This window comes from Schistocerca cancellata, chromosome 2 (genome assembly GCF_023864275.1).
Source record: "Schistocerca cancellata isolate TAMUIC-IGC-003103 chromosome 2, iqSchCanc2.1, whole genome shotgun sequence".
Lineage (NCBI taxonomy): Eukaryota > Metazoa > Arthropoda > Insecta > Orthoptera > Acrididae > Schistocerca > Schistocerca cancellata.
Genome location: NC_064627.1, coordinates 858,670,870 through 858,698,373, shown reverse-complemented (window position 1 = coordinate 858,698,373; position 27,504 = coordinate 858,670,870). Strand labels below are relative to the sequence as shown.

The window sequence follows — 27,504 nt, the reverse complement described above, 5'->3', positions numbered from 1 at the left end:
TGATGTAATCATCGGGTTCTGTGGGTAAAATTTCCTTTAGCATATTCTCATGGGTAAATCATTTTAAGCCACTCCCTGACCAGTGTTTCTTCTTCTTGTTTTTTAAACACAGTGTCAAAGTCAATGCCAGGACTGCTTTGTCTGCATTTGTGGCCGCACTCACTACTCTCAGAACACACACAAACCCGAGTTTTAAGTTAAATGGACAAACATTGTTTGAACGTGCACGAGCTTGTTTGGCAAATCCGTGGCTGGGCATAAGCGATTTTGTCAAACACGTTTGATCGTTTAGGGGGAATCTTAAATGAAAATGACCACTCCAAACACGAGACGCAGTACGGGAATAAAACGCCAGGGCACTGAAGTACACTCACTTGTCTCGGTATTACACTATCAAATTTCTTTGTCAAAAATCTTTGTCCAATATCTTTGTCAAAGATATTTGATGGTATAATAGGGAACTTTGTCAAATGTCGTCCAATATTTGATCCAAAGACCTTGTAAAAAATAACTAGACTCACTGATGGCGCTGCAGTCGCGGGATAATTTGAACCTTCGGCTGGACGCCATTATAGTGGTTGTAGTCTGATGTGTTGTGCTGTATTGTTGTTTATGAAGACCCGGATTCAACGTTGTATATTTGTTGGGGCGTACATACAGTATTTGTTACTCGTAATTCTACTGTCTGTACGTTCCAATCAAAAGAAGTACAATGGTGAAGTGTTGTGCAGCGATTAATTGTACAAATAAATTCGAGAAAATATTACATTTCACAGATATGTGAATATTTCAAGTTGTTTTGTATGTCAGTGCACTTGCTTAATAAATGTTTTTGTAACACGGTATTAGCATATTGTCTGTGCATCTATTTGCAGGTTTCCTTTCTCAAAACCGCAGCTGATACAAAAATGGTTACACGCTGTCAGGAGGCAAGATTTCCGACCGACAGAATACCATTTTATATGTTCTGATCATTTTGAAGAAAGTTGGCTGATCGGTAGTATTTTCATGGTCTAGATTAGGTTGATACTTGATAATTTGGTCGTGAGTTGCCAAAGCACTGTGCCATATAAAACGCACTTCTCGTCATAAAATCTAAAGCAAGGTAGAATCAGAAAATATCTATTAATATACTGGGCAAATCTTCGAGTATTTTGATGCATTTTGCGTACATCTATCGTAAATGAACTACGAAAAATGCTAGGGGTCCAGTACGTAAGTTTTAGCTACGGCAGATTCCATGTAGCACGTAAGATAAATTCATAAACAGTGACTAGTTGCTGTTTGTTCATAAATTAAAAAGTATATTGTAGTAAAGCATTTAAATGAGGCATTATGTTTGTGACCTAACTCAAAGGAAGGCATTTTATAACCAAAAGCGATGTATAAACATTCGAACTCCGCGCGTCAGCTTACCACTCTAATGGCCGCCGCCCAGCTATTCAATTTGTCCGCGCTTCACAGGCGACCACTCGAGCGGTTTTGGGGGCCTGATTTGATCACATCTAGGGCCTCGCTGTCTTCTGTTCACTGCAATGTGACATGTTACCACATGGAGCGCTAGCATCGCTGCATTCTGTCGTCTGCAGTATTTTTATAAATATTGCGGTTAAATACAATTGGTGTGTGCCGACAACTACAAAATTAATAGAGATGTATGAAGCTGACGAGGCGCTTTACAACGTGAGGCACGCTGAATACAAAAATAGATTACGAAGATTGGAGACCTGACCTGACCTGACCTGACCTGACCTAACCTAACCTAACCTAACCCAACCCAACCCAACCCTCTCCTGTAGCAAGGAATCGGAGTGTTACAGTGAGCCTGCCTTCTTCAGATGTAGCAGTTCTTAAGTGAATATTGTGCTTTGTGATATGAGGATACACTTCATTGAGCACATACAGAAATTTATGCTCATCCATTCTTAAGTAATTGATGTACGACTTGACGTCCTTCACTATAAGCTCACGTAACAAGTTTTGTTGAATGCTTCTATCGTGTCGTCGTAAAACCCACGGCTTCACCCAGCTGTTTCCTTTTTATCCCACTTCTCTTCCGCATATGCACACAGTGCAATTGTGGTACATGCAACTGCTGCGGTCAATAACAAATTGTTGTCAGCCATCTTGAACTTTGACGAAAAATATGATGACAGTGTAATACCCCTTCTAGCGCTACGTCAAAGATCTTTGTTAAATATATTTGACGGAATATTTGATCACATCTTTGATCAAATCTTTGACAAAGAAATTTGATAGTGTAATACCGGCCTAAGTCAATTGAGACAAAGTCGATGGTGTAAAAGGGGCTCAGGTAAGAAAATTGTGGAGTTGGTAGGTAGGATTTTTGACCATGAAGTCGTTCTTCTGAAATGGGCTCGGTATTCAACGAGAGCGCCACCTGACAGCAGGCTGGGAGTAGTGCCTAGCGATTCAGCCCAAAATGGTGTGGGCTCGTTAGCTTCGACTGATGACCGCCAGAGTGGCTAGCGGTCCGTGCGCTTCCGCGAGGCGGCGCCCAGGGTGACGAGTGTGGGACAGCAGGCTGCGCTCACCTTGAACTGCGTCCAGAAAGAGGTGGGCCACTGCCAGTCTGACCCGTCGTCGTCGGCGCCGCTGCTCGACGACGAGGCGTGCGACTGGCTGTCCGTCCACAGCGTCTTGCCCTCGTCCTCGCGCGCCGCTGCAAGTAAATAACAACACGTGCTACAAGGAACGTGTAGATTCTCAGTCAGGAGAAAACCACTACACAATACACGGACGGACACACACACACACACACACACACACACACACACACACACACACACACACTATTCATGCAGTTTATGGCAATATGGGCTTTCTCGGCCCCTTTTCCGGTTATCATGCAGGTGAGAGCGCCCGCTTGAAGAAGCGTTATCGTCAGGTGCAGCTTCCACTGACTGAGTGCAGTTCTTAAGGATGTGAAAGCGCAATTTTTAAACACATGATCGATGCAGACGAAATGAATTAAAATTTGTGCTGCGGCCGAGACTCGAACCCGGGTCTTATTGCTTGCTAGGCAGAAATGCAAACCATTACACCACCGCAGTACGAGGGTCAACATTGCTGCACGAACTACCTAAGCTAAGTGCCCTCCCGAACACAAACTTCAATTCACATTTTTAAAAAAGATCACACACACACATTATATATACATTTATCACGGGAAATGTTAATATTTTAATATGTTATTCTACAAGCAAAACTAAAGAAAAAGTTCATATAAACATAGGTCCGCAAATGTTTAGTTACGGAGTTACGGCTAATAAAAGATTCTGCCTGAAATTTAACAACTTCGCTAATATGAAGCCATCGTAAAACTGTACGAGGTTAACGTAAAGCACAATTTCCATTTGTTTTGTTGTTATTGATCTGATGAATCTAATAAAACATGTCCCAGACCTGTATCTGCAGTAGTTTTCCAGAACATCCACAGAAGCAAAGAAGTAATTTCGTAAAATTTTTAATTTATTAACTACTTGGTCCAATTTTTTTTTTTAATTCCAGGCCATTGCACAAAATTTTCAACAGAAGATTTAGAGAATTTAATTTTGGAAAAATGATGGTAATAACGTTAACTGAAACTGTATGAATGTGTCGGATAATCTGCTTTTATCAATACCACAGCACACGCGAATTCGTGTTAAACCGGAAAAAAGGAAGATTATTGTTAAGGAAGTTGTACAGTGTGCATAGAATTTCACAATACAATCACAATAAATGTTCAAAAATGTCACCACCGAGTTCAAAGCATTTAGCTGCACGTGTATGAACAGATTTTGTTGCTCGTTTCAGCTTCGCAGCGTCGTTGTTAATTTCGTCTATTGCATTCATTCATAATACGAGCAAGTAATGCCTCACGTGTATTGACTTTGTCCTCATAAACTGTCTTTCATCCATCCCCATACACAAAAATCCATTGGTGTTAAATCGGGCGATCTGGATAGCCACAGACGTACAGCACCACGACCAATCCATTTCTAGGGAAAATGTTCATTTAAATGTGTAGTAACTGCGTTGGTGAAATGTGGAGGCACGCCATCACGCTGAAAATACATTTGCAGTCGCGTAGCAAGTGGAACATCTTCGAGCAAGCGGGTAATTTCTTGAAGGAATTATAAGCACGTCTCGCCCAGTTAGACATCCTCAGAGAATGAATGGTAGAATAAAGCCGGCCGCGATGGCCGTGCGGTTCTAGGCACTTCAGTCCGGAACCGCGTGACTGCTACGGTCGCAGGTTCGAATCCTGCCTCGGGCATGGATGTGTGTGATGTACTTACGTTAGTTACGTTTAAGTAGTTCTAAGTTCTAGGGGACTGATGACCTCAGATGTTGAGTCCCATAGTGCTCAGAGCCATTTGAACCATTTGGTAGAATAAAGTGTGTGTTGATTATACCACACCACACATTTATGTTAAATCACTGCTGGAAATTGCGTTGCACTGTTGCATGTGGGTTTGCTTCAGACCATGATTGCTCGTTATGTAAATTGTTTATACCATCTCGAGTAAACTGTGACTCTTCAGCAAATAAAATGTATTTGGGTAACTGCCGATTAGTATTTAACCAATTGCACAACTCAAGCAAAGGGCAGGATCTCCCGGATGTAAATGATGCACTTTTTGTTTATGGTAATGGAAATGCCGTGTGGTTAGGGTCTCCCGTCGGGTAGACCGTTCGCCTAGTGCAAGTCGAGTTGACGCCACTTCGGCGACTTGCGTTTCGATAGGGATGAAATGATGATGATAAGGACAACACAACACCCAGTCTCTGAGCGGAGAAAATCTTCGACCCAGCCAGGAATCGAACCCGGGCCGTTGGTTATGACAGTCCGTCGCACCGACCACTCGGCTACCATGGGGCGGACTTTGTTGGGGGTTGGGTTGGGTTGTTTTGGGGAAGGAGACCAGACAGCGAGGTCATCGGTCTCATCGGCTTAGGGAAGGACGGGGAAGGAAGTCGGCCGTGCCCTTTGAAAGGAGCCATCCCGGCATTTGCCTGGAGCGATTTAGGGAAATCACGGAAAATCTAAATCAGGATGGCCGGACGCGGGATTGAACCGTCGTCCTCCCGAATGTGAGTCCAGTGTCTAACCACTGCGGCCTCGGGCATGGATATGTCTGATGTCCTTATGTTAGTTAGGTTTAAGTCGTTCTAAGTTCTAGGGGACTGATGACCTCAGCTGTTAAGTCATAGTGCTGGGCCATTTGAACCATTTTTTGCTAAATTTCAGGCAAAATCTTATTAGCCGTAACTAAATATTTGCGGACCTATGTTTATATGAACTTTTTTATTTAGTTTTACTTTTTAAATAATATAATATTTGCATATCTTCGTGAAACAGCCTGCACATTCGTCAGGCACATAGTTTTTATTTGATCCACTACACGTTTCGAAGGTTAACCGTCATCTATATTTTATGATTTTATGTATTTATACTGAAATAGCGGGTGACAATTTGTACAAAGACCTGGATTCGAACCTAGGTCTCCTGCTTAGTACGCAGGTGCGTTAGCCTCTTTTTCCTTAAAAAAAAAAAAAAAAAAAAAAAAAAAGAGGTTCAAATGGCTGTGAGCACTATGAGGCTTAACATCTTTGGTCATCAGTCCCCTAGAACTTAGAACTACGTTCAGCTTGAGTCTGTACACTTAAAATCATGTCTGTATGTGACTAGTGGAGTCTCCGAAATTGTCACTTCATCATCTGTATCTTTGAGAGGCTAGCCCTCCATTCGTCATCCGAGTTGAAGTGCTTCTCTTTGAGATGATGATGATTTTTTTTAACGGATCAAACACGCGGAAGTTGCTGGGTGATATGTACGGGCTGTTGGGCGGATGCTGAAACTGCTACCTCTCAAACTTTGCCATTACACTTCGAGTAACCTTGGAAACGTGTAGACATGCGTTATCTTGGAACAGAATCACTATCTCCGCGAGCAGAGTAGGCCGTTTGATCCTGATGGACTTGCTTAGATTACAGTGTCTCACATTACACGTCACTGATAATGGTTTTCCCGTGCTCGAGTAATTCGACGAGACTCTGATATCGGACGTCGAAAAAAGACGGTGACCATCACCTTGTCTGCTAAAGGCACAGCTTCGAATTTTTGATTAGGAGGTGACGACACATGCTTCGCGTCCCTAGATATCTTACTACGTTATCCTAAAGCGGCAAATGCAAACTGCAACCGACTTGGTTGTTAAGTTTCGCATCTTTTCATTTAAACACTCTTTGTATGTAGAGAAGCTGTCTTCAGCCCGCTTGTTACTTCGAACAACACAGAGCTCCACTATGCGTGGTGCTATTTGAGGATGTCCGCCGTTGGCTTCCTCCGACCTTCTGAACTGACTTACCTAGCCAGCAATAGGAGGCTATAAAGTTTTACGTGGACTCAGAATCACGGTGCAAATCGGCAGTTTTCACATTAACAAACATTCCCAGACGTGAAATACGTGGTGACAGATTAAAATCCTATATGTGACCTGAAGCCATTCGAATCCACAGTCTGCCACGTTACCAGTGACGAGGACGCAATACGCCAGTCGGATTTTTCTATTCTTTTTATGTTTATGGTCCGCAAAGTTCAGAACTCAAATATCAACCACACAAAGCAGCATATTGCAATTCTCGAGAAAATCGACTTTGAAATTTTCTGACCATCTGTAACACCGTAAAGTAGGGTCGATTTTTCCTAGGCAGTATGGCTGTGCGGTGTACAATGCTTGTTGCCAAATGGGCGGCCTGGTTTCGGTTCACGGCTGATACACCAGTTTTAAACGAATATCCATCCGTGAAGAGTAAAATACACAAGCATGGAAATTTTTTGAAAATTTAAACGACATTAACAATCTTTTATAAGATATTGGGAATTAATAGTTTATGTCTGCAATGAAAACTAGATGTTTACGTGTGATCTGTAATCAGAAACAATAAGACGCGCATCTTTCACAAAAATATCAATTAGATATTACTAAAATTTCTCATGTTGAGAAATGAGGAGTAGCGATCTGTGATACTTGGTAAAAAAACTTTCTGTAACCAAGATCGCATAAATATTTCTTTATTTTCGACGACTGGTTTCGGCAGACTTTACTGTAATCATCTGGTATTCAAAAATTTTTGAAATCGAGAAGGTGACAGCAAATAGTTTTCTAAAATGAAGTAGTTATGCTATCTTTGCTATAGAGAGTTTTTTTATCAGATGTGTGTGTTAATTAGCATATATTCGACGATTTTTATATTTACATGACGTATGTATTGCGAACTGAACGGATGACTAGCAAAAGACTCGAACCAGTAATCCAGCAATTACCACTCTAGAGCACTACCGATTCTTTCCATTTTTATATATTTTACGCTTCACGAAAATTCTAGAATATCAACATTCGTTTAAAAATTTTCATCGGTCGACAATCGAATCCAGGGCGTCCACTCGGCAGGCAGTTATTCTATCGCAGAACCTCACTGCCTGTCGAAAAATCAGTCTTACTTGGCGGTATTAAAGACGCTCAGAAAATTTCAAAGTCTATTTTCTCGAGAATTTTTGAGAGTTGCATCGAACTGCTTTGTGCAATTGATATTTGAGTTCTGAACTTCACGTTCCATTAACATAAAAAATAACAGAAATCCGATAGCCGTGTAGTCTGTTAGCTAACGAGATGCACTGCTCTGCAAAACATGCTTCCATCTGACGACGATAGTTAACCATCGAAATGCATAGTACATTAAGTAAAAACTTTGTGACTGATGCAGAACGCAGAAACACACACACACACACACACACACACACAAAATGATGCAGCTATCCCTGCCGCTGTCGTTTTATGCAACCCGCTATGTTCTATCTGGCCCTCATAAACCACGCGCGAGGTGTTCATATTCTCTCCCTCGCTACACGCAAACTATTAATCCTACATAAAAAATGAACATGACCTTTTTTTGTAGGAAATATAATGCAGTTAAATTTTGTACTGGGATGTGTTTTCCCTGGAGGCCACAGTTATCAAAATTTTCGAGAAAATCGTACAAAAGCGACCTTGAAAAACACCTCCACCCCACACTCACCCGTCACCAACCAGGATTTTAGTACGCGTATCTTGTTCGAGGCACTGCCTCGTACCACTGTCAACTACACCAACTGTCCCCAATATTCGACCTTTTTTAGTCTCTATTGATTGGGCTATTACGCCATCAGCATTGTCGGCTACTTCCTTGACATTATTAATTCAAACGTGCTCATGAGAGTAATGAACGAGAAACGACTTTTGTTAACGTTACGCGGAAACTAATTACATTGAGACATCGATCCAAACTTAACCCTTACAAGCACATTAGCTTCGTAGTCAGAAGGTCTGACGAATAAAACGATGTAATTTTTTATTTGATGTTAAATATCACAAAATAGTTAGGTATTTAAGTGTGATATGCAGCTTAGCTATGTGGATGTAGGTTTAGGTACAATTCATACAGATGTCAATTTTACAAACTGTAAGTGCTCTACTAAGCCGATAGCGTAATAAGGCCAGTCAATGAAGACCAAAAAAGGTCGAATGTGGGAAATAATTCCTACAGCTGCAAATATTTTTACAGTGATACGAGGGAGTGCCGTGAATAACATACTAGACATCTCGACCGGTGGAGGATGAGTGTGGGAGTGGGGGTGTCTTTGAAGGAAACTAAGATTTTCTTGAATAACTCTAAACCTACAGCCTCTAGCGAAAACATATCCCAGTACAAATTTTAACTAAACCCAGAGTCCTGCTCATTTTTTCTGTAGGACAAATAGTTTGTGCGTAGCGTGCGAGACAATACGAAAATGTCGCGCGTGGTTTATGAATGCCAGGATAACATTGCAGGTTTCATAAAATGACATTAGTAGGGGCAATTACAGTTGTAAGAACATAGTTCGAAATGGATGTAATTGATAGAGATGTAGGACAGCATTTTCTCCACAGCGACTAAGTAATAAGAGCTATTTCTCTATTAGCGTCCCCCGAGTGGGGCGCCGCAGTGATTAGCACATTGGACTATAATTCGGCAGGACGACGGTTCAAACTCCCGTCTTGTCACCCTGATTTAGGTTTTCCGTCATTTCCCTAAAACGCTGCAGACAAATGTAGAGATGGTTGCTTTGAAAGGGCACGGCCGACTTCCTTCCGCATTCTTCCCTATTCCGATGAGACCGATGACCTCTGTTTGGTCCCTTACCCAAAATCAACCAACCATCTCTTAGGTTATGTCTCGTGGCAAAGGGTTTACTGTTCTCACGAAGTGACAGATTTATTTTATCGTAACTCTGTGGTTGCATGCCCTTCCTTATCCTGTCGCCACACTCGCCAGTACACCCAAACGACGGAAATCGAGTGTGCCATCCTATAACTTTGTTGCCTTTGTTATCTTAGTATATCAGCTGGTATCGTATTTTCTCGGGCGTACATTGGGGATCAGTGCTGCATTTGACTGAAACACCGTAGGAATCCACCTCAGAACCACAATGACGCTGGTCGCTTTTATGGTCTTTAATCCGAATTGGCTCACCTCCCAGACTCGGAATCTAGCACGCTGCGCGCTTCACTACACAGTACCACGTGGTCGAAAAAGGGCTGTCTCTGTGCTACACTATTTGGAGTGTCTGTATTTTAACGATCTACTACGCAGTGTGATTCAGGTATGCATGCATGCCTGAAGGACACTACACAGTAGACCGTTAAACGCAGACACTACAAATTACACGCCTTGGCAAAGGCCGCGACGATAATAATTTAAGTCTCTTCCTGTGTGGGAGTCACAGTGATTGTACGAGTGAAGAGTGTGGACATACGGTGACTTAAGGAGATTTGAGTAGCTCCTGGACGCTTTCTCGCATAGCCGAAGTGGTTAAAGCGACCGCCCGCGTAAAGCGGGAAGTCCGGACTTGAAGCCGGCCGTGGTGGCCGAGCGGTTCTAGGCGCTTCAGTCTGGAACCGCGCGACCGCTACGGTCGCAGGTTCGAATCCTGCCTCGGGCATGGATGTGTGTGATGTCCTTAGGTTAGTTAGGTTTAAGTAGTTCTAAGTTATATGGGACTGATTACCTCAGAAGATAAGTCCCATAGCTCTCAAAGCCATTTGAACCAGATTTGATCCCGGTCCGGCACACATTTCCGTACGTCGCACAGCTGGAATCACATCGTATTCGCAATTGTGAATAGCTTTCTTGTACATATGCCTGTAATTTGCAGAGGGACAATGGCATAAGTAAAAGCAGTGGAACGTGGAGAAAAAAAAAAAAAAAAAAAAAGTTCAAATGGCTCTGAGCACTATGGGACTTAACATCTGAGGTCACCAGTCCCCTAGACTTAGAACTACTTAAACCTAACTAACCTAAGGACACACACACACACACACACACACACACACACACACACACACACACACACACACACACACACACACACACACACACATCCATGCCCGAAGCAGGATTCGAACCTGCGACCGTAGGGGTCGCGCGGTTCCAGACTGTAGCGCCTAGAACCGCTCGGCCACCTCGGTCGGCTATCCTTAATTGTTTTTCCCGCGCAGCCTGAAAAACACATCAATCTGAAAAATACTTCAGTGACTGTTAAACAAGTGTTTATGGCATCTTTTTGTGATTAAGAAAATGAGCTTGCTGGAGTAAGCATGGCGTTAAGAGCTCAAGATGTTGTAAAATGTGTTGCTTTAGTGAAAGATGGTCGTAGCAAACACTACGTTGCAGAAGTTCCGAGAATTACGCTTTCACGATTTCCAGATCCGTAAGAAGGTACGATAAGAGCAGCATCGGTAGGAAGTGACAACTTCTGACAACAAAGTTCTCCACAACCGTTACACCACCGCCGTTGAAGCGCGAAATGTGTTCCACGAAGTTCAGGGGTCAGTGTTATTGAGAGACCAATCCGAAGGAGACTGGAAGAAGCCTCTCTTCAGTCCAGAAGGCTTGCTAGAGGCCAAGAATTCACCAGACAGCATCGCACAGCCAGAAGCCTCTCTTCAGTCCAGAAGGCTTGCTAGAGGCCAAGAATTCACCAGACAGCATCACACAGCCAGAAGCCTCTCTTCAGTCCAGAAGGCTTGCTAGAGGCCAAGAATTCACCAGACAGCATCGCACAGCCAGAAGCCTCTCTTCAGTCCAGAAGGCTTGCTAGAGGCCAAGAATTCACCAGACAGCATCGCACAGCCAGAAGCCTCTCTTCAGTCCAGAAGGCTTGCTAGAGGCCAAGAATTCACCAGACAGCATCGCACAGCCAGAAGCCTCTCTTCAGTCCAGAAGGCTTGCTAGAGGCCAAGAATTCACCAGACAGCATCGCACAGCCAGAAGCCTCTCTTCAGTCCAGAAGGCTTGCTAGAGGCCAAGAATTCACCAGACAGCATCGCACAGCCAGAAGCCTCTCTTCAGTCCAGAAGGCTTGCTAGAGGCCAAGAATTCACCAGACAGCATCGCACAGCCAGAAGCCTCTCTTCAGTCCAGAAGGCTTGCTAGAGGCCAAGAATTCACCAGACAGCATCGCACAGCCAGAAGCCTCTCTTCAGTCCAGAAGGCTTGCTAGAGGCCAAGAATTCACCAGACAGCATCGCACAGCCAGAAGCCTCTCTTCAGTCCAGAAGGCTTGCTAGAGGCCAAGAATTCACCAGACAGCATCGCACAGCCAGAAGCCTCTCTTCAGTCCAGAAGGCTTGCTAGAGGCCAAGAATTCACCAGACAGCATCGCACAGCCAGAAGCCTCTCTTCAGTCCAGAAGGCTTGCTAGAGGCCAAGAATTCACCAGACAGCATCGCACAGCCAGAAGCCTCTCTTCAGTCTAGAAGGCTTGCTAGAGGCCAAGAATTCACCAGACAGCATCGCACAGCCAGAAGCCTCTCTTCAGTCCAGAAGGCTTGCTAGAGGCCAAGAATTCACCAGACAGCATCGCACAGCCAGAAGCCTCTCTTCAGTCCAGAAGGCTTGCTAGAGGCCAAGAATTCACCAGACAGCATCGCACAGCCAGAAGCCTCTCTTCAGTCCAGAAGGCTTGCTAGAGGCCAAGAATTCACCAGACAGCATCGCACAGCCAGAAGCCTCTCTTCAGTCCAGAAGGCTTGCTAGAGGCCAAGAATTCACCAGACAGCATCGCACAGCCAGAAGCCTCTCTTCAGTCCAGAAGGCTTGCTAGAGGCCAAGAATTCACCAGACAGCATCGCACAGCCAGAAGCCTCTCTTCAGTCCAGAAGGCTTGCTAGAGGCCAAGAATTCACCAGACAGCATCGCACAGCCAGAAGCCTCTCTTCAGTCCAGAAGGCTTGCTAGAGGCCAAGAATTCACCAGACAGCATCGCACAGCCAGAAGCCTCTCTTCAGTCCAGAAGGCTTGCTAGAGGCCAAGAATTCACCAGACAGCATCGCACAGCCAGAAGCCTCTCTTCAGTCCAGAAGGCTTGCTAGAGGCCAAGAATTCACCAGACAGCATCGCACAGCCAGAAGCCTCTCTTCAGTCCAGAAGGCTTGCTAGAGGCCAAGAATTCACCAGACAGCATCGCACAGCCAGAAGCCTCTCTTCAGTCCAGAAGGCTTGCTAGAGGCCAAGAATTCACCAGACAGCATCGCACAGCCAGAAGCCTCTCTTCAGTCCAGAAGGCTTGCTAGAGGCCAAGAATTCACCAGACAGCATCGCACAGCCAGAAGCCTCTCTTCAGTCCAGAAGGCTTGCTAGAGGCCAAGAATTCACCAGACAGCATCGCACAGCCAGAAGCCTCTCTTCAGTCCAGAAGGCTTGCTAGAGGCCAAGAATTCACCAGACAGCATCGCACAGCCAGAAGCCTCTCTTCAGTCCAGAAGGCTTGCTAGAGGCCAAGAATTCACCAGACAGCATCGCACAGCCAGAAGCCTCTCTTCAGTCCAGAAGGCTTGCTAGAGGCCAAGAATTCACCAGACAGCATCGCACAGCCAGAAGCCTCTCTTCAGTCCAGAAGGCTTGCTAGAGGCCAAGAATTCACCAGACAGCATCGCACAGCCAGAAGCCTCTCTTCAGTCCAGAAGGCTTGCTAGAGGCCAAGAATTCACCAGACAGCATCGCACAGCCAGAAGCCTCTCTTCAGTCCAGAAGGCTTGCTAGAGGCCAAGAATTCACCAGACAGCATCGCACAGCCAGAAGCCTCTCTTCAGTCCAGAAGGCTTGCTAGAGGCCAAGAATTCACCAGACAGCATCGCACAGCCAGAAGCCTCTCTTCAGTCCAGAAGGCTTGCTAGAGGCCAAGAATTCACCAGACAGCATCGCACAGCCAGAAGCCTCTCTTCAGTCCAGAAGGCTTGCTAGAGGCCAAGAATTCACCAGACAGCATCGCACAGCCAGAAGCCTCTCTTCAGTCCAGAAGGCTTGCTAGAGGCCAAGAATTCACCAGACAGCATCGCACAGCCAGAAGCCTCTCTTCAGTCCAGAAGGCTTGCTAGAGGCCAAGAATTCACCAGACAGCATCGCACAGCCAGAAGCCTCTCTTCAGTCCAGAAGGCTTGCTAGAGGCCAAGAATTCACCAGACAGCATCGCACAGCCAGAAGCCTCTCTTCAGTCCAGAAGGCTTGCTAGAGGCCAAGAATTCACCAGACAGCATCGCACAGCCAGAAGCCTCTCTTCAGTCCAGAAGGCTTGCTAGAGGCCAAGAATTCACCAGACAGCATCGCACAGCCAGAAGCCTCTCTTCAGTCCAGAAGGCTTGCTAGAGGCCAAGAATTCACCAGACAGCATCGCACAGCCAGAAGCCTCTCTTCAGTCCAGAAGGCTTGCTAGAGGCCAAGAATTCACCAGACAGCATCGCACAGCCAGAAGCCTCTCTTCAGTCCAGAAGGCTTGCTAGAGGCCAAGAATTCACCAGACAGCATCGCACAGCCAGAAGCCTCTCTTCAGTCCAGAAGGCTTGCTAGAGGCCAAGAATTCACCAGACAGCATCGCACAGCCAGAAGCCTCTCTTCAGTCCAGAAGGCTTGCTAGAGGCCAAGAATTCACCAGACAGCATCGCACAGCCAGAAGCCTCTCTTCAGTCCAGAAGGCTTGCTAGAGGCCAAGAATTCACCAGACAGCATCGCACAGCCAGAAGCCTCTCTTCAGTCCAGAAGGCTTGCTAGAGGCCAAGAATTCACCAGACAGCATCGCACAGCCAGAAGCCTCTCTTCAGTCCAGAAGGCTTGCTAGAGACCAAGAATTCATCAGACAGCATCGCACAGCCATACTACTCTCGCAAGGGAATATCGCGGCTAGAAAGCACAACAATAGCAGCAAGGTCTGCAAGCTCACGTGTTGTGAGAATTGTGAAGAGTTCTTGTGAAGAGTTATTGGAAGAAGAGGAGACTCATGCTGCGGCTTCTTTTGTATACACAAATTTTTTAAATTTTGGCTTTTGGGACGTGCCCACACAGCCATCTCAGCAGCAGAAAGACAATACAACAGTCTGTTACGATAATTCAGAAGATTCACTAGGGTCACGCCGCTTCCTAGTACGCCGTTATATAAGCGTGTACCTGTCATGTGACGTCATACTGGCGATTTTCGTGTTATAAAGAAACGGACTACACGACACGCTGTCTCCAAGCGTAGAAAATCTCCGATTCGGTCGGGAATCGAACCCGGGCCCCTTCGGTTAGCAATCTGCCGCGCTAACCCCGCAGATGCCAGGGGAGACCATGCAATGTCTTGGCCTGCTCGAGGCCCCGATTTGAATACTATTGGGCTCGTGTGGGGACAGCTGAGGAGAAGGGCCCTTCAGCACTGTTCAGAGGACCTACAGGAGATTCTCCTGAAAGAATGGGAGCTGCCTCCTCAAGAGAACACTGCATCATTGATCAGGAGCATGCCTGGAAGGTTGCAAGCATGATTGGTGCAAGAGGAGATAATGCACGCTTTCGAACATGCGAATAAAGAGCTGCGAAGCGTAAAAATCAAAACAGAGGCACATTACCTTCAACGATTCCTCAAAATTTGCTTGAAGTGTGAACTAAAGGTGGCAGGGGTAAAATACAGGGAGCTAAAGGCTATTTACAATTTGTACAGAAACCAGATGACAGTTACAAGAGTCGAGGGGCATGAAAGGGAAGCAGTGGTTGGGAAGGGAGTGAGGCAGGGTTGTAGCCTCTCCCCGACCTTATTCAATCTGTATATTGAGCAAGCAGTAAAGGAAACAAAAGAAAAATTCAGAGTAGGAATTAAAATGCACGGAGAAGAAATAAAAACTTTGAGGTTCGCCGATCACATTGTAATTCTGTCAGAGACAGCAAAGGACCTGGAGGGGCAGCTGAACGGAATGGACCGTGTCTTGAAAGGAGGATATAAGATGAACATCAACAAAAGCAAAACGAGAATAATTGAACGTAGTCTAATTAAATCGGGTGATGCTGCGGGAATCAGATTAGGAAATGAGACACTTAAAGCAGTGAAGGAGTTTTGCTATTTGGGGAGCAAAATAACTGATGATGGTCGAAGTAGAGAGGATATAAAATGTAGACTGGCAATGGCAAGGAAAGCGTTTCTGAAGAAGAGAAATTTGTTAACATCGAGTATAGATTTAAGTGTCAGGAAGTCGTTTCTGAAAGTATTTCTATGGAGTGTAGCCATGTATGGAAGTGAAACATGGACGATAAATAGTTTGGACAAGAAGAGAATAGTAGCTTTCGAAATGTGAAGAAGGGATCGATTGGTAGGACGTATTCTGAGGAATCAAGGGATCACAAATTTAGTATTGGAGGGCAGCGTGGAGGGTAAAAATCGTAGAGGGAGACCAAGAGATGAATACACTAAGCAAATTCAGAAGGATGTAGGTTGCAGTAGGTACTGGGAGATGATGAAGCTTGCCCAGGATAGAGTAGCATGGGGAGCTGCATCAAACCAGTCTCAGAACTGAAGACCACAACAACAACAGATACCAAGACAGGCCCATACAAAAATTGTAGATTACTGTCATAAAACAGACGAATTTAAAATAAAAAAATTAAATAGCTTTGTAAAACAAGTGACGTGCCAGTCAGAGTAATTTGATTAGTATTAGAATTTAAGTAACTCCTACTTTATCTCCTGTCTCTGAAGGATATAGGACACATGTAAAATTTCTTGCAAGCAATTGGTTAGTCAAAGACCGCCGCCCGGAGACGAAGAATTGGAAAGTAGTTAAAACGTTGCTTCCACACGACGCCCATCACTCAATTGAATGACAACGCTCTTTAAACGTGAATAAGCGTAAGACGTGTCGATTACAAGATGAGTAGTACAAATCTGCAGCCCGTCGTACTCCATAAATATTTAGAGGTAAGACCAAGAATTAATATGAAATGGCGCCAACGCCGAAAATAACCTCAAGGGCCGCGCGGGATTCGGTCTTAGGCGCTGCAGTCATGGACTGTGCGGCTGGTCCCGGCGGAGGTTAGAGTCCTCCCTCGGGCATGGGTGTGTGTGTCTGTCTTTAGGATAATTTAGGTTAAGTAGTGTGTAATCTTAGGGACTGATGAGCTTAGCAGTTAAGTCCCATATCCAGAATGCTGCCTCAGGATTTGGAGTCCCGATCAAGTAGGCAGGACAGCAGATACCGAAGTAGTTCAGAGAGGCTGCCAAAATAGTACGCTGGTGTAACGGAGATGATCATGGATCTTAAACGAGATCTTGTTCTAGCGAAACTTTTTTGGATAACACAATCGGGATTAGAGTAATTCGATTACCACCATCACACGGCTCGCAGGGAGACAGTAACAATATCATATCAGAGCCCACGATTCGCACAGAGGAATATGGCAGTAGTTTTTATTTAAGCATTAATGCGCAAATCGAATGGGGCGGATACTATCTAATATTGAAAAGAAGTACAGTCTGTCACGCGCTATGGAGTGAGAGTTCTTTTATTTTAAAAAACAAGATGTTGCCACTGGCTAGAAGAGGACGGTCGATGTCGGATCCCATTTTCTCCGGATCTTAATTAAACGATTCGATCGCCGTCTTCATTGTATAAGTTCACCGCCAGACACCCTACAATAGCTACGGGACGCACAGTATGTACACAGTCCACTCATATTAATGTGACCAGCGCCTGTGTGGTACATCAATAACCACTCACAGACGGCAGTTGGAAGCACTAGCAGTGTCGGGTATATAAAGCGTGTTCTGGGGACTCGAAAACAGTGCAGTAGCATTCACGAAATGGCTAAGTTTGTAAAATGTTCGTGTGCCACCGTGGGTAAAGTGCACAATGGACGGTAAAATGGCGCTAACCAGAACCGGCACTGAGGCAACTGAGGAAAATGCAAAACGTCGATATGCAGCAGGATTTTAGAACACACACTGTGTTCGAACGTAATCAATTACCTCGGAGAAAACGGTCTAATGACACACAGTCAACATGGATTTAGAAAACATCGTTCCTGTGTAACACAACTAGCTCTTTATTCACATGAAGTGTTGAGAGCTATTGACAAGGGATTTCAGATCGATTCCGTATTTCTGGGTTTCCGGAAGGCTTTTGACACTGTACCACACAAGCGGCTCGTAGTGAAACTGCATGGTTATGGAATATCGTCTCAGTTATGTGACTGGATCTGTGATTTCCTGTCAGAGAGGTCACAATACGTTGTAATACACGGAAAGTCATCGAGTAAAACACAAGCGATTTCTTGCGTTCCCCAAGGTAGTGTTACAGGCCCTTTGCAGTTCCTTCTCTATATAAACGGTTTAGGAGACAATTTGAGCAACCGTCTTCGGTTGTTTGCAGATGACGCTGTCGTTTATCGACTACTAAAGTCATCAGAAGATCAAAACAAACTGCAAAACGATTTAGAAGAAATATCGGAATGGTGCGACGAGTGGCAGTTGACCCTAAATAACGAAAAGTGTGAGGTTATCCACATGAGTACTAAAAGGAACTCAAACTTCGGTTACGCGAAAAATCAGTCTAATCTAAAAGCCGTAAATTCAACTAAATACCTAGGTATTACAATTACGAACAACTTAAATTGGAAGGAACATATAGATAATGTTGTGGGGAAGGCTAACCAAAGACTGTGTTCCATTGGCAGGACACTTAGAAAGTGTAACAGACCTACTAAGGATACTGCCTACACTACGCTTGTCCGTCGTCTTTTAGAATACTGTTGCGCGGTGTGGGATCCTTACCAGATAGGACTCACTGAGTACATTGAAAAAGTTCAAAGAAAGGCAGAACGTTTTGTATTATCGCGAAATATGGGAGAGTGTGTCACAGAAATGATACAGGATTTGGGATGGACATCATTAAAAGAAAGGCGTCTTTCGCTGCGACGGAATCTTCTCACGAAATTCCAATCACCATCTTTCTCCTCCGAATGCGAAAATATTTTGTTTACACCGACTTACATAGGGAAGAACGATCACAAAGATAAAATAAGGGAAATCAGAGCTCGTACGGAAAGATATAAGTGTTCGTTCTTTCCGCGCGCTATACGAGATTGGAATAATAGAGAATTGTGAAGGTGGTTCGATGAACCCTCTGCCAGGCACTTAAATGTGATATGCAGAGTGTCGATGTAGATGAGGTGCACCATGGGCCTTAGATGACTGGGCTGAATGATGGCTGAGGGAATGCGTACGGCCGAACAGATGTGCAACTATTAAGCAACTGGCCATTCAGATGAACCAAGGGACTACCAACCGTATCTCATATACGACCGTTCAGCAAAACAATGTTGTTGCCTATGGGCCTCCGCAGCATGCCTCGTTCATGCACCCACACTGACTGCTGTTCAAGGGCGACGAAGGCAGGAATCCGCACGCCACGAATGGACGTCCACTGAGCGACCACAGGTGGCCTTTTCAGATGAATCACGTTTCATACTCCATCGGACAGATGGCCGTTGGCGTGCAACAATCGTTGGAATGGTCTAGTCCGGAGGAGGGAGCCTTATAATCTGGGGAATGTCTTCGTCGCATTCCCTGGGCGATCTCGTCATTCTGGAAGGCACAACACACGTCTGGCAGTCATCCGCACTGCAACAGCTGCCTAATCACATTAATGTGACTGCACGTGAGTACCGGTGGAGACGTGTCAGTAACTGGCTGGGTGACTGCCATCTTGTGGTTAGTCTGGTGACTAGGTGGTGCAGGCGTTGCCAGCTTAAGCAGGTGTGTTGCAGACGGGGCATGCAGAAGCGGGTGCGAGGCCCAGAGCCGCCCGGCCAGCCACAGCATGCAACACAACAACACACCATACTACACCACACCACACCACACCACGTGGAGCCCCAGCATGCAGCGCGGCGCGCGCGGACCGTACCTAGCGCGGCGACCGCCGTCATCTCGAGCTGCGTGTGCGCATGCGCGTGCGAGTGCGGGTGCAGCGGCGCGCCCGCCCCCGCCGTCGCCGACGCCGCCCCCGACGGCGACGCGTCGCCCTCGTGGCAGCGGCACGCGCAGTCCACGCGCCCTGTGCCAACACACGGCTCACTCTCCTCTCCACACTGGGCACGTCACAGACGATCACTATCTTTGAGTCCACAGTCTTCTTCAGAAACAGCTGTCCACAGGGGATCGCACCCGAGAGTAGGATTACCCAGTCACTTTACCCATCCCATATCAATTGCACGCTGTAATGCCGGTACTTCAGGGTCGAATTAGGGACCCTTCCTAACTAGACAAAAAAGTTCTCAAACCTTTAAGGTGATGGGGGAGGTGCGTGTAGGTCTTTCAGGTGTGTGTGTGTGTGTGTGTGTGTGTGTGTGTGTGTGTGTGTGTGTGTGTTTGGGGGGGGGGGGGGTTGAAAGTCTTTCAAGGGGGCTTGCGACGATACATATGAAAATCTTTAAGGCTGATAAGGAGGTATGTGAAACTACAGGATGAATTTAATTAAACTTTCGCTACTTGGGGGGGGGGGGGGGGGGGCACCACGGAAAACGAGTGGCCATAGGAATATGAAACTTGTGAAAACATTTAAGGACATGCGGAATTGACGAATAAACCACTGAAAAAAAAACTTATTTTTGTTTCCTAGCCGGCCGCTGTCACCGAGCGGTTCTACGCGCTTCAGTCCGGAACTGTGCTGCTGCTACGGCCGCAGGTTCGAATGCTGCCTCAGGCATGGATGTGTGTGATGTCCTTAGGTTAGTTAGCTTTAAGTAGGTCTAAGTCTAGGGGTCTCATGACCTCAGATGTTAAGTCCCATATTGCTTAGAACCACTTGAACCATTTTTTAGTTTCCACTGGAGAGAGAAAAATTTATTAATTGCGTACCATGAGGTGACAGAAGCCATGGGATACCTCCTAGTATCATGTCGGATGTTTAGCCCGGTGTGGTGCAGCTACCCTACGTGGCATTGAGCCACCAAGTCTTTGGAAGTGTCTGCCTCTAGCCATCCAGAATTGTGAAATTGATGACTGTGCAGGGGGTTGTGCACGCACAAATCACTTGATTATGTCCCAGAAATGTTCGAAAGTATTCGTGTCGGGCGATCAACTTATTCGGGCCAAATCATTCGCTGGCATTGTCCAGAATGTTCAAGCCATCGTGATCAACTGTGTCCTAGAGCCAAGGCGCATTGTTATCGATAAAAATTTCACCGCTGTTTGGGAACATGAAGACCATGAATAGCTACAAACGATCTCCAAGTAGCCGAAAATGAACATTTCCAGTCAATGATTGGTTCAGTTGGACCAAAGGATCCAGTCCATTCCATGTAAACACAACCCAAACCATTATGCAGCCACCACCAACTTGCACCATGCCGTGATAACAATTTGGCTCCGTGTGGTCTGCGCCGCATTCCAGTCCTACTGTCAGCTCTTACCAACTGAATCGCGACTCATCTGACCAGTCCAGTTTTCCAGTCGTCTAGGGTCCAACAGACACGGTCACGATACCAGGAGAGGCGCTGCAGGCGGTGTCGTGCTGTTAGCAAAGGCACTCGCGTCGGTCATTGCTGCCATAGCCCACTGACGCCAAATTTCGCCATACTGTCCTAACGGATACGTTCGTCCCCACATTGATTTCTGGGTTTATTTCAGGCAGTGTTCCTTGTCTGTTAGCACCGACGACTACACAAACGCCACTGATCTCGGTCGTTAAGTGAAGGCCGCCAGCCACTGCGTTGCCCGTGGTGAGAGGTAATGACTGAAATTTAGTATTCTCGTCACGGTCTTGACACTGTGGATCTCGGCATACTGAATTCCCTAACGATTTCCGAAATGGAATGTCCCATGCGTCCACCTCCAACTACCATTCAATATTCATAGTCTGTAAATTCACGTTGTGTGGCCTAATCACGATGGAAATCTTTTCACATCAGTCACCTGAGTACACATGACAGCTCCACCAATGCACTGCCCTTTAATATCTTGTGTAGGCGATACTGCCGACATCCGTGTACGTGCATACTGCTATCCCACGACTTGTCACCTCAGTGTGCTTTCCAGTTTACAACCGTTGTGCAACGACCGTCTACATCCAAGACAGCCTGCAACCGCACTAGAGATTGCTCTACAGCTGCCCGAAGCCGGTGGGATGTTGGGTACCTCCCTCGCTATGCCGATCTTCGACCTCCAACGTGTGTTAGTGTCCCGTTGACAAACTCTGTCCTTCAGGTAACCCCACAGCCTGAGATCACTCCGATTCACTTCTGGTGACTTTAGTGGCCGACCAGTTTGGAACGATCGGCCAATAATTTGGTTTTCTCCAAATGTGTTAGAGGGTAACCGAGTGAGCAATGTGAAGTAGAGCTCCATCGTGCATCATAACAGTTGAGTCCACAGCGCCTCTCTCCCACAGAGCAGGGATCACACGAGGGTGAAACAGATCATTGCAACGTATGCCGCTGATGCTTCATGTCCTTTGAATTCTAAGTTCCGTATCAGTGCCTGCACCTAACGGTAAGTCATGACACTAACATTACTAACATCTCAAGATCCGCAGCGCACAGTCTGACCATGATTCCTATACAGTTGGCTACCCATACGGTAAATAGTTTTCCGCCCACATTCGAAAGGTGTTTGAATAGTCGGTGCAAAAATAAAAACTACTTACGTGTTTGGGGTAAACGTTTTTTATTTTTCGACATAGTCTCCTTTTAGACTTATACACTTCGTCCAACGCTGTTCTAATTTGTTGATCCCTTCCGAATAATAGGAATTGTCCAAGTCTGCAAAATAGCTATTAATTGCTGCAATCACCACCTCATTTGAATAAAATCTTTGTCCTGCCAGCCATTTCTTCAAATTGGGGAACAAATAGCAATCCGGGGGAGCCAAGTCTGGAGAATGGGGGGAATGTGAAACGAGTTGGAATCCTATTTCCACTAATTTTGCGACCACAACTGCTGAGGTCTGTGCTGCTGCTTTGTCGTGATGGAAAAAACTTTTTTGCGGTCCAATCGCTGGCGTTTTTCTTGCAGCTCGGTTTTAAAGCAGTCCAATGAGTAATATGCACCTGTAATAGTTTTACCCTTTTACAGACAGTCGATGAGGATTATCCCTTGCGAATCCCAAAAGACAGTCGCCATAACCTTTCCCGCCAAAGGAACGGTCTTCGCCTTTTTTGGTGCAGATTCTCCCTTGGTAACTCATTGTTTAGATTGATCCTTGGTCTCAGGAGTATAGTAATGTATCCATGTTTCACCCACAGTGACGAAACGACGCTGAAAGTCCTGCGGATTCTTCCTGAACAGCTGCAAACCATCCTTGCAACACTTCACACGATTCCGTTTTTGGTCAAGAGTGAGCAATCGCGGAACTCATGTTGCAGATAGCTTTCTCATGTCCAAATGTTTATGCAAAATATTATGAACCCATTCATTCGAGATGCCCACAGCACTAGCAATCTCACACACCCTAACTCTTCTGTCATCCATCTTCATATCATGGACTTTATCAATGATTACTGCAGTCGTAACCTCCACAGGGCGCCCAGAACGCTCAGCATCACTTGTGCCCATATGGCCACTCCGAAAATTTTGAAACCACTTATAAACTGTTCTAATCGACGGTGCAGAGTCACCGCAATGTTTATCAAGCTTCTCTTTAGTCTCCTCAGGTGTTTTGCCTTTCATACAGTAACGTTTAATCACCACACGGAATTCGTTTTCGTCCATTTTTTGACAATCACTCGACTTCCTTGATTCACGCGAATGCCAAACACAAAGAAATAGACCAATGTGGCTGAAACTTGGCGTGCGTTCTTTCCAAAGATGCTACTAACTAAACATGACCTCGATACGCGCCGATGGTGCCACCTCTCGGACTTTGAACGGTATTTTCAAACGCTCCTCGTAGGCTCCAGTAGCTAAAGTTTAATTGTAACTATCTGTCATTTAAGGTGGGTGGGAAAGCATGTCGAAGTGTCTCAAGTGTGGAAGATCGTAAAATGTTTGAGAATCGTTACCTAGAGAGGGTCTTAATTTTCTTATGTTTGCCTTGTCGTTTTGTATCTCGTAGGTATTCGTATACACCGTTTACTACTATTATCAACCTATTGCATACATACAGTTTGAAACAGTGTCTGAGAATAGTCCATTCAGATTCAAGATCATCTGCAGTTGGCTTGGTCAGAAAATATGAACAATTGTATTTGGTTGATGATAGTAGAATTTGTTAATTATAATATAACTTAGACTATAATAGGCTGCTACAACGGATTGGAACACAGTCGCCTTTCGTGGTCAGTCTGTGAGCGTCTGATTGGTATCTAGTATTAACCCAGCACTTTACTTAAGGTGTGCGATAGGATAATATGTGAAGGTCATTCTGCTACATCTTTTGGAGGTTTTGCACACTCATGGCAACGATTAAACCTGTGGCAAACAGGCTGTAATGTTTTACAAAACAGCTGATGGCCTAACAGCCGTGAAGAACCAGCTTCTATACTATAGGAGCGCAAGGGTCTTTCGAAGGGTCAATTTAATTTTCCGAGACACGTGTACTAAACGTAAAAACTTGTTGGAGCATTACAACGTCAACAAACAACACAGTGAATGAAGTGTGCGCAATTACTGGACTAAATAACCTGTAGTACTCAGGCGATAAGCGTGGCAGGAAGAAAGAGACCACTGGGTGGCCACAACGACCGAGATAAGAGCTATAGTACCCACCAAAGAGCCACTGCACAATGGTGTGGCCGTTATAAAGCAGCGACGCGCAGTCTTTTCCGGGATATTGCGCCGTCTGAAGCCTTCCACCTACCGTCGAGCAACCATTACCTTCCATCAGCTCCACATAATGAAAGCTCTTTCGCGCCTTGCTATCTGGCTTCACTCGGCATTATAACAACGCGCTTTGTAGGTCTCCTTTCAGACTCCGTTAAACTTCCGTCTTTATTTGAATGGCTCTTGTTCGTAAACAGTGATTGAAATAATCCTTGTTTCAGGGATATAAACTCTGCCATTCAGCATACGGTGGAATTAAAGCACGGCCTTATATGTTACTGCGTTAGTCATCAACAAAACTGAGTTTTCCACCGTAATAATTCTGCATGTAGCGCTACAGGAGAACAGACACAGTATAGCTTTACAGAATATTAAACACTACGAAATGTGCTGTTTAAGCGACAGCTTGCTCGCGCCAGTTTTATATATGTGTTTATACAGGGTATGTGTGATTTTTTTTCTTGCAATAATCAATATCTTTAGGTCTCAAAAAGATGATACGTATATTTTAAAGCAAACAGTTTGTTAGTACGTACTTATCAGATATCCGCTGCAGAATCGTTAATGGAATGTTGACTTCAGTCTTTTCGCATAGTGATCTCTGCTTTTGATATGCTTCTCAGAGTTTATAATGCTGTTCTCTGGGAGGATGATGAGATGGGCAACACAGAAATTACAAACTGAATTAACTAGTATGTGTTTACGAGTTAATAGCTGCTGTTTGATAAACAGAAATTTAGACGTATCTCGTCTCCTGCCTTCGCAGGAGAACTTCTGTAAAGTTTGGAAGGTAGGAGACGAGATACTGGCAGAAGTAAAGCTGTGAGTACCGGGCGTGAGTCGTGCTTCGGTAGCTCAGATGGCAGAGCACTTGCCCGCGAAAGGCAAAGGTCCCGAGTTCGAGTCTCGGTCGGGCACAGTTTTAATCTGCCAGGAAGTTTCATATCAGCGCACACTCCGCTGCAGAGTGAAAATCTCATTCTGAGAAAATTATTAAGTTTTCCGGTAAAACTTTTCCGGGTACGCGTGTGTGTCGTCTCGTTATATGAGGCAGTGTTTCGGCTATTGATTAACTTCTCATGGTTGGAGTTATGCTTCGCGCTCGTTCAGTCCTGTTATATTCTTCACTGGGAAGCCTCAGTTCTGATGAAGACATCTACACATGTTTGAAGATTTTTAAAGTTTGAGAAGTGTTGAAGCAAAATGTTTTGCAGTACCACTCAATAATGGCCTTAAGGCCGAAACTGCAATTGTGAAGTAATCTCTACAGTCAACAACGAACTTTCTGTATTAAAAAAAGATTCGGCTACTGCTTGAGTGGTAAATATGCTATCCTGACGAATACCAGTTGCTACAATGGGCGAAACAGATACCCGGAAAAAATGCTTGCCATTATGAGGATGTACGAGGGCTGTTCAAAAAGGTGACTTTTCGAATTGCGTGGGCAACGTACATTCGATTATTGCTTTTTTTGTTATGTTGGTACATATGTCTCGAACATATCTTCACAGTTTCAAGTCTACAGCATAATCTGTTTGTTTTTGACGGATAGAAAGATTAGACGTGCTTTCGTGTGCTATGCGGTTTTCGATTATTATAAAAAATTGAACAAAGTATTTGCATCAAATTTTGTGTGAAAAATGGAATCAAGTGCTCTGAAACACTTGAAACGTTGACAGTGGCATACGGTGAGTCAGCTCTAAGTAAAAAATACAAGTGGTACAAGCTCTTCAAAGACGGCCGAGAAGATGCCAATGACGAACCTCGCCCGGAACGCCCCAGCACATCGACAACGAATGATAACGTCGAAGCTGTGAAGAAAATTGTTCTGGAAAATCGTCGAATTATCGAAGAGAAGCTGATGAGGATGTTGGTATATCTGCCAGCTCGTGTCATGCAATTTTTTTCGGATGTTTTGGGCATGAGACATGTGTCAGCGAAGTTTGTTCCAAAACGTCTCAATTTTGATCAGAAGAACCGTCGCATGAGCATCGCTCATGAGCTCTTGAATGAAGTCAGTGATGATCCTGATTTCGAAACCGAAACCCAATCGTCCGAATGGGAGCATCCCGGAGAGCCAAGACCGAATAAAGCACGCCAAGTACGATCAAATGTCAAGGTTTTGTTCACTTTTTTTTCAATTACAGTGGCGTAGTGCATCACGAATTTTTGCCTCAAGGTCGTACGGTCAGTAATGGGCATTACCTTGACGTTATGCGCCGTTTGCGGGAAGTAATACGCAAAAAAAACGTCCGGAACTGTGGAAAAACAATTCATGGCTTTTGCATCATGTTAATGCACCTGCTCATTCATCGTTGCTTGTGAGATTTTTTGGCCAAAAACAACACGAAAATCATGCCTCAGCTACCATATTCGCCGGATTTGACCCCCTGCGACTTTTTCCTGTTCCACAAACCTATGAAAGGACACAGATTTTCAACGACTGAGGAAATAAAAACAGCATCGCTGGAAGTACTCAAAGCTGTACCAAAAAGTGTTTATGTGAAGTGCTTCAAGGATTGGAACAAGAGTTGGCACAAGCGTATTGTATCTGAGGTGGATTACTTTGAAGGGGACAACATGAATATTGATGAATATATAAATATGTTTTTCAAAATATAAAGTCACCTTACTTTTTGAACACACCTTGTATTTATTAAATCACGGAATGTCCGTCAGATTCTAGTACAGCAGAAGGACAAATTTCTTAACCGACACATGAAGGGCAGCCAATGACGCAGCCTATGGCGTCGCGTTTTGCGGCTGGCCAGGACGACCAAACGAACTAGGAAGAACTCGTGCCAGGGAACAGTGCGTCCCTTACGAGGAAGATCTGCTGCCGGCCAACGGAGGTCAAATGATGTCAGCCGAATCAAATGAGGAAATGTCGGCTCCGAGGCCGTGGATACAACAAAAGACTCCCAAGTCTTCCACTAACAGTGCGCAGGGAAACCAAAGTTCGCATGCTGATGCATCGAATTTCAGACGTATTTTTTAGGGGTAGTAAAGATTTTTATGCATGAATTCTATGGTGAACGCTACGTGCGACTGGGCCAACACAACAAATCAGCTATAGCTGTACAGCACCGGGACTGAGGCAGATCCATTAATTTTCAAGAGCCTCACCAGCTGGCAGCTCCACGTGACACGGGCTGAATTCTATAAACAAGCAGCCGAATTAGAAATGCATAGTGGCGTTAACATCTCCCTGCAGGTAAACATTGCCCCCGGGTTCAACATGCCGATTCGCTACTACCTACGAATCAACTGCGAGAGTAGCACAAGTAACAGCTTACAGGACGACAATTATTGAACTACACGAAATGAAACTGTCGTAACTTCTGAACGGTTTGCGTTGGG

General features: G+C 45.2%; 1 protein-coding gene across 1 annotated transcript in view; it reads right to left on the bottom strand.

Annotated features, from left to right (window-relative positions):
- Positions 1-27,504, bottom strand: part of LOC126159383 (uncharacterized) — a 100,217-nt gene that overhangs the window by 22,899 nt on the left and 49,814 nt on the right. The window contains exon 7 of the mRNA XM_049916511.1: positions 2,556-2,683. Coding sequence (XP_049772468.1) covers positions 2,556-2,683 — 128 coding nt within the window. The remainder of the gene's footprint in view (positions 1-2,555; positions 2,684-27,504) is intronic.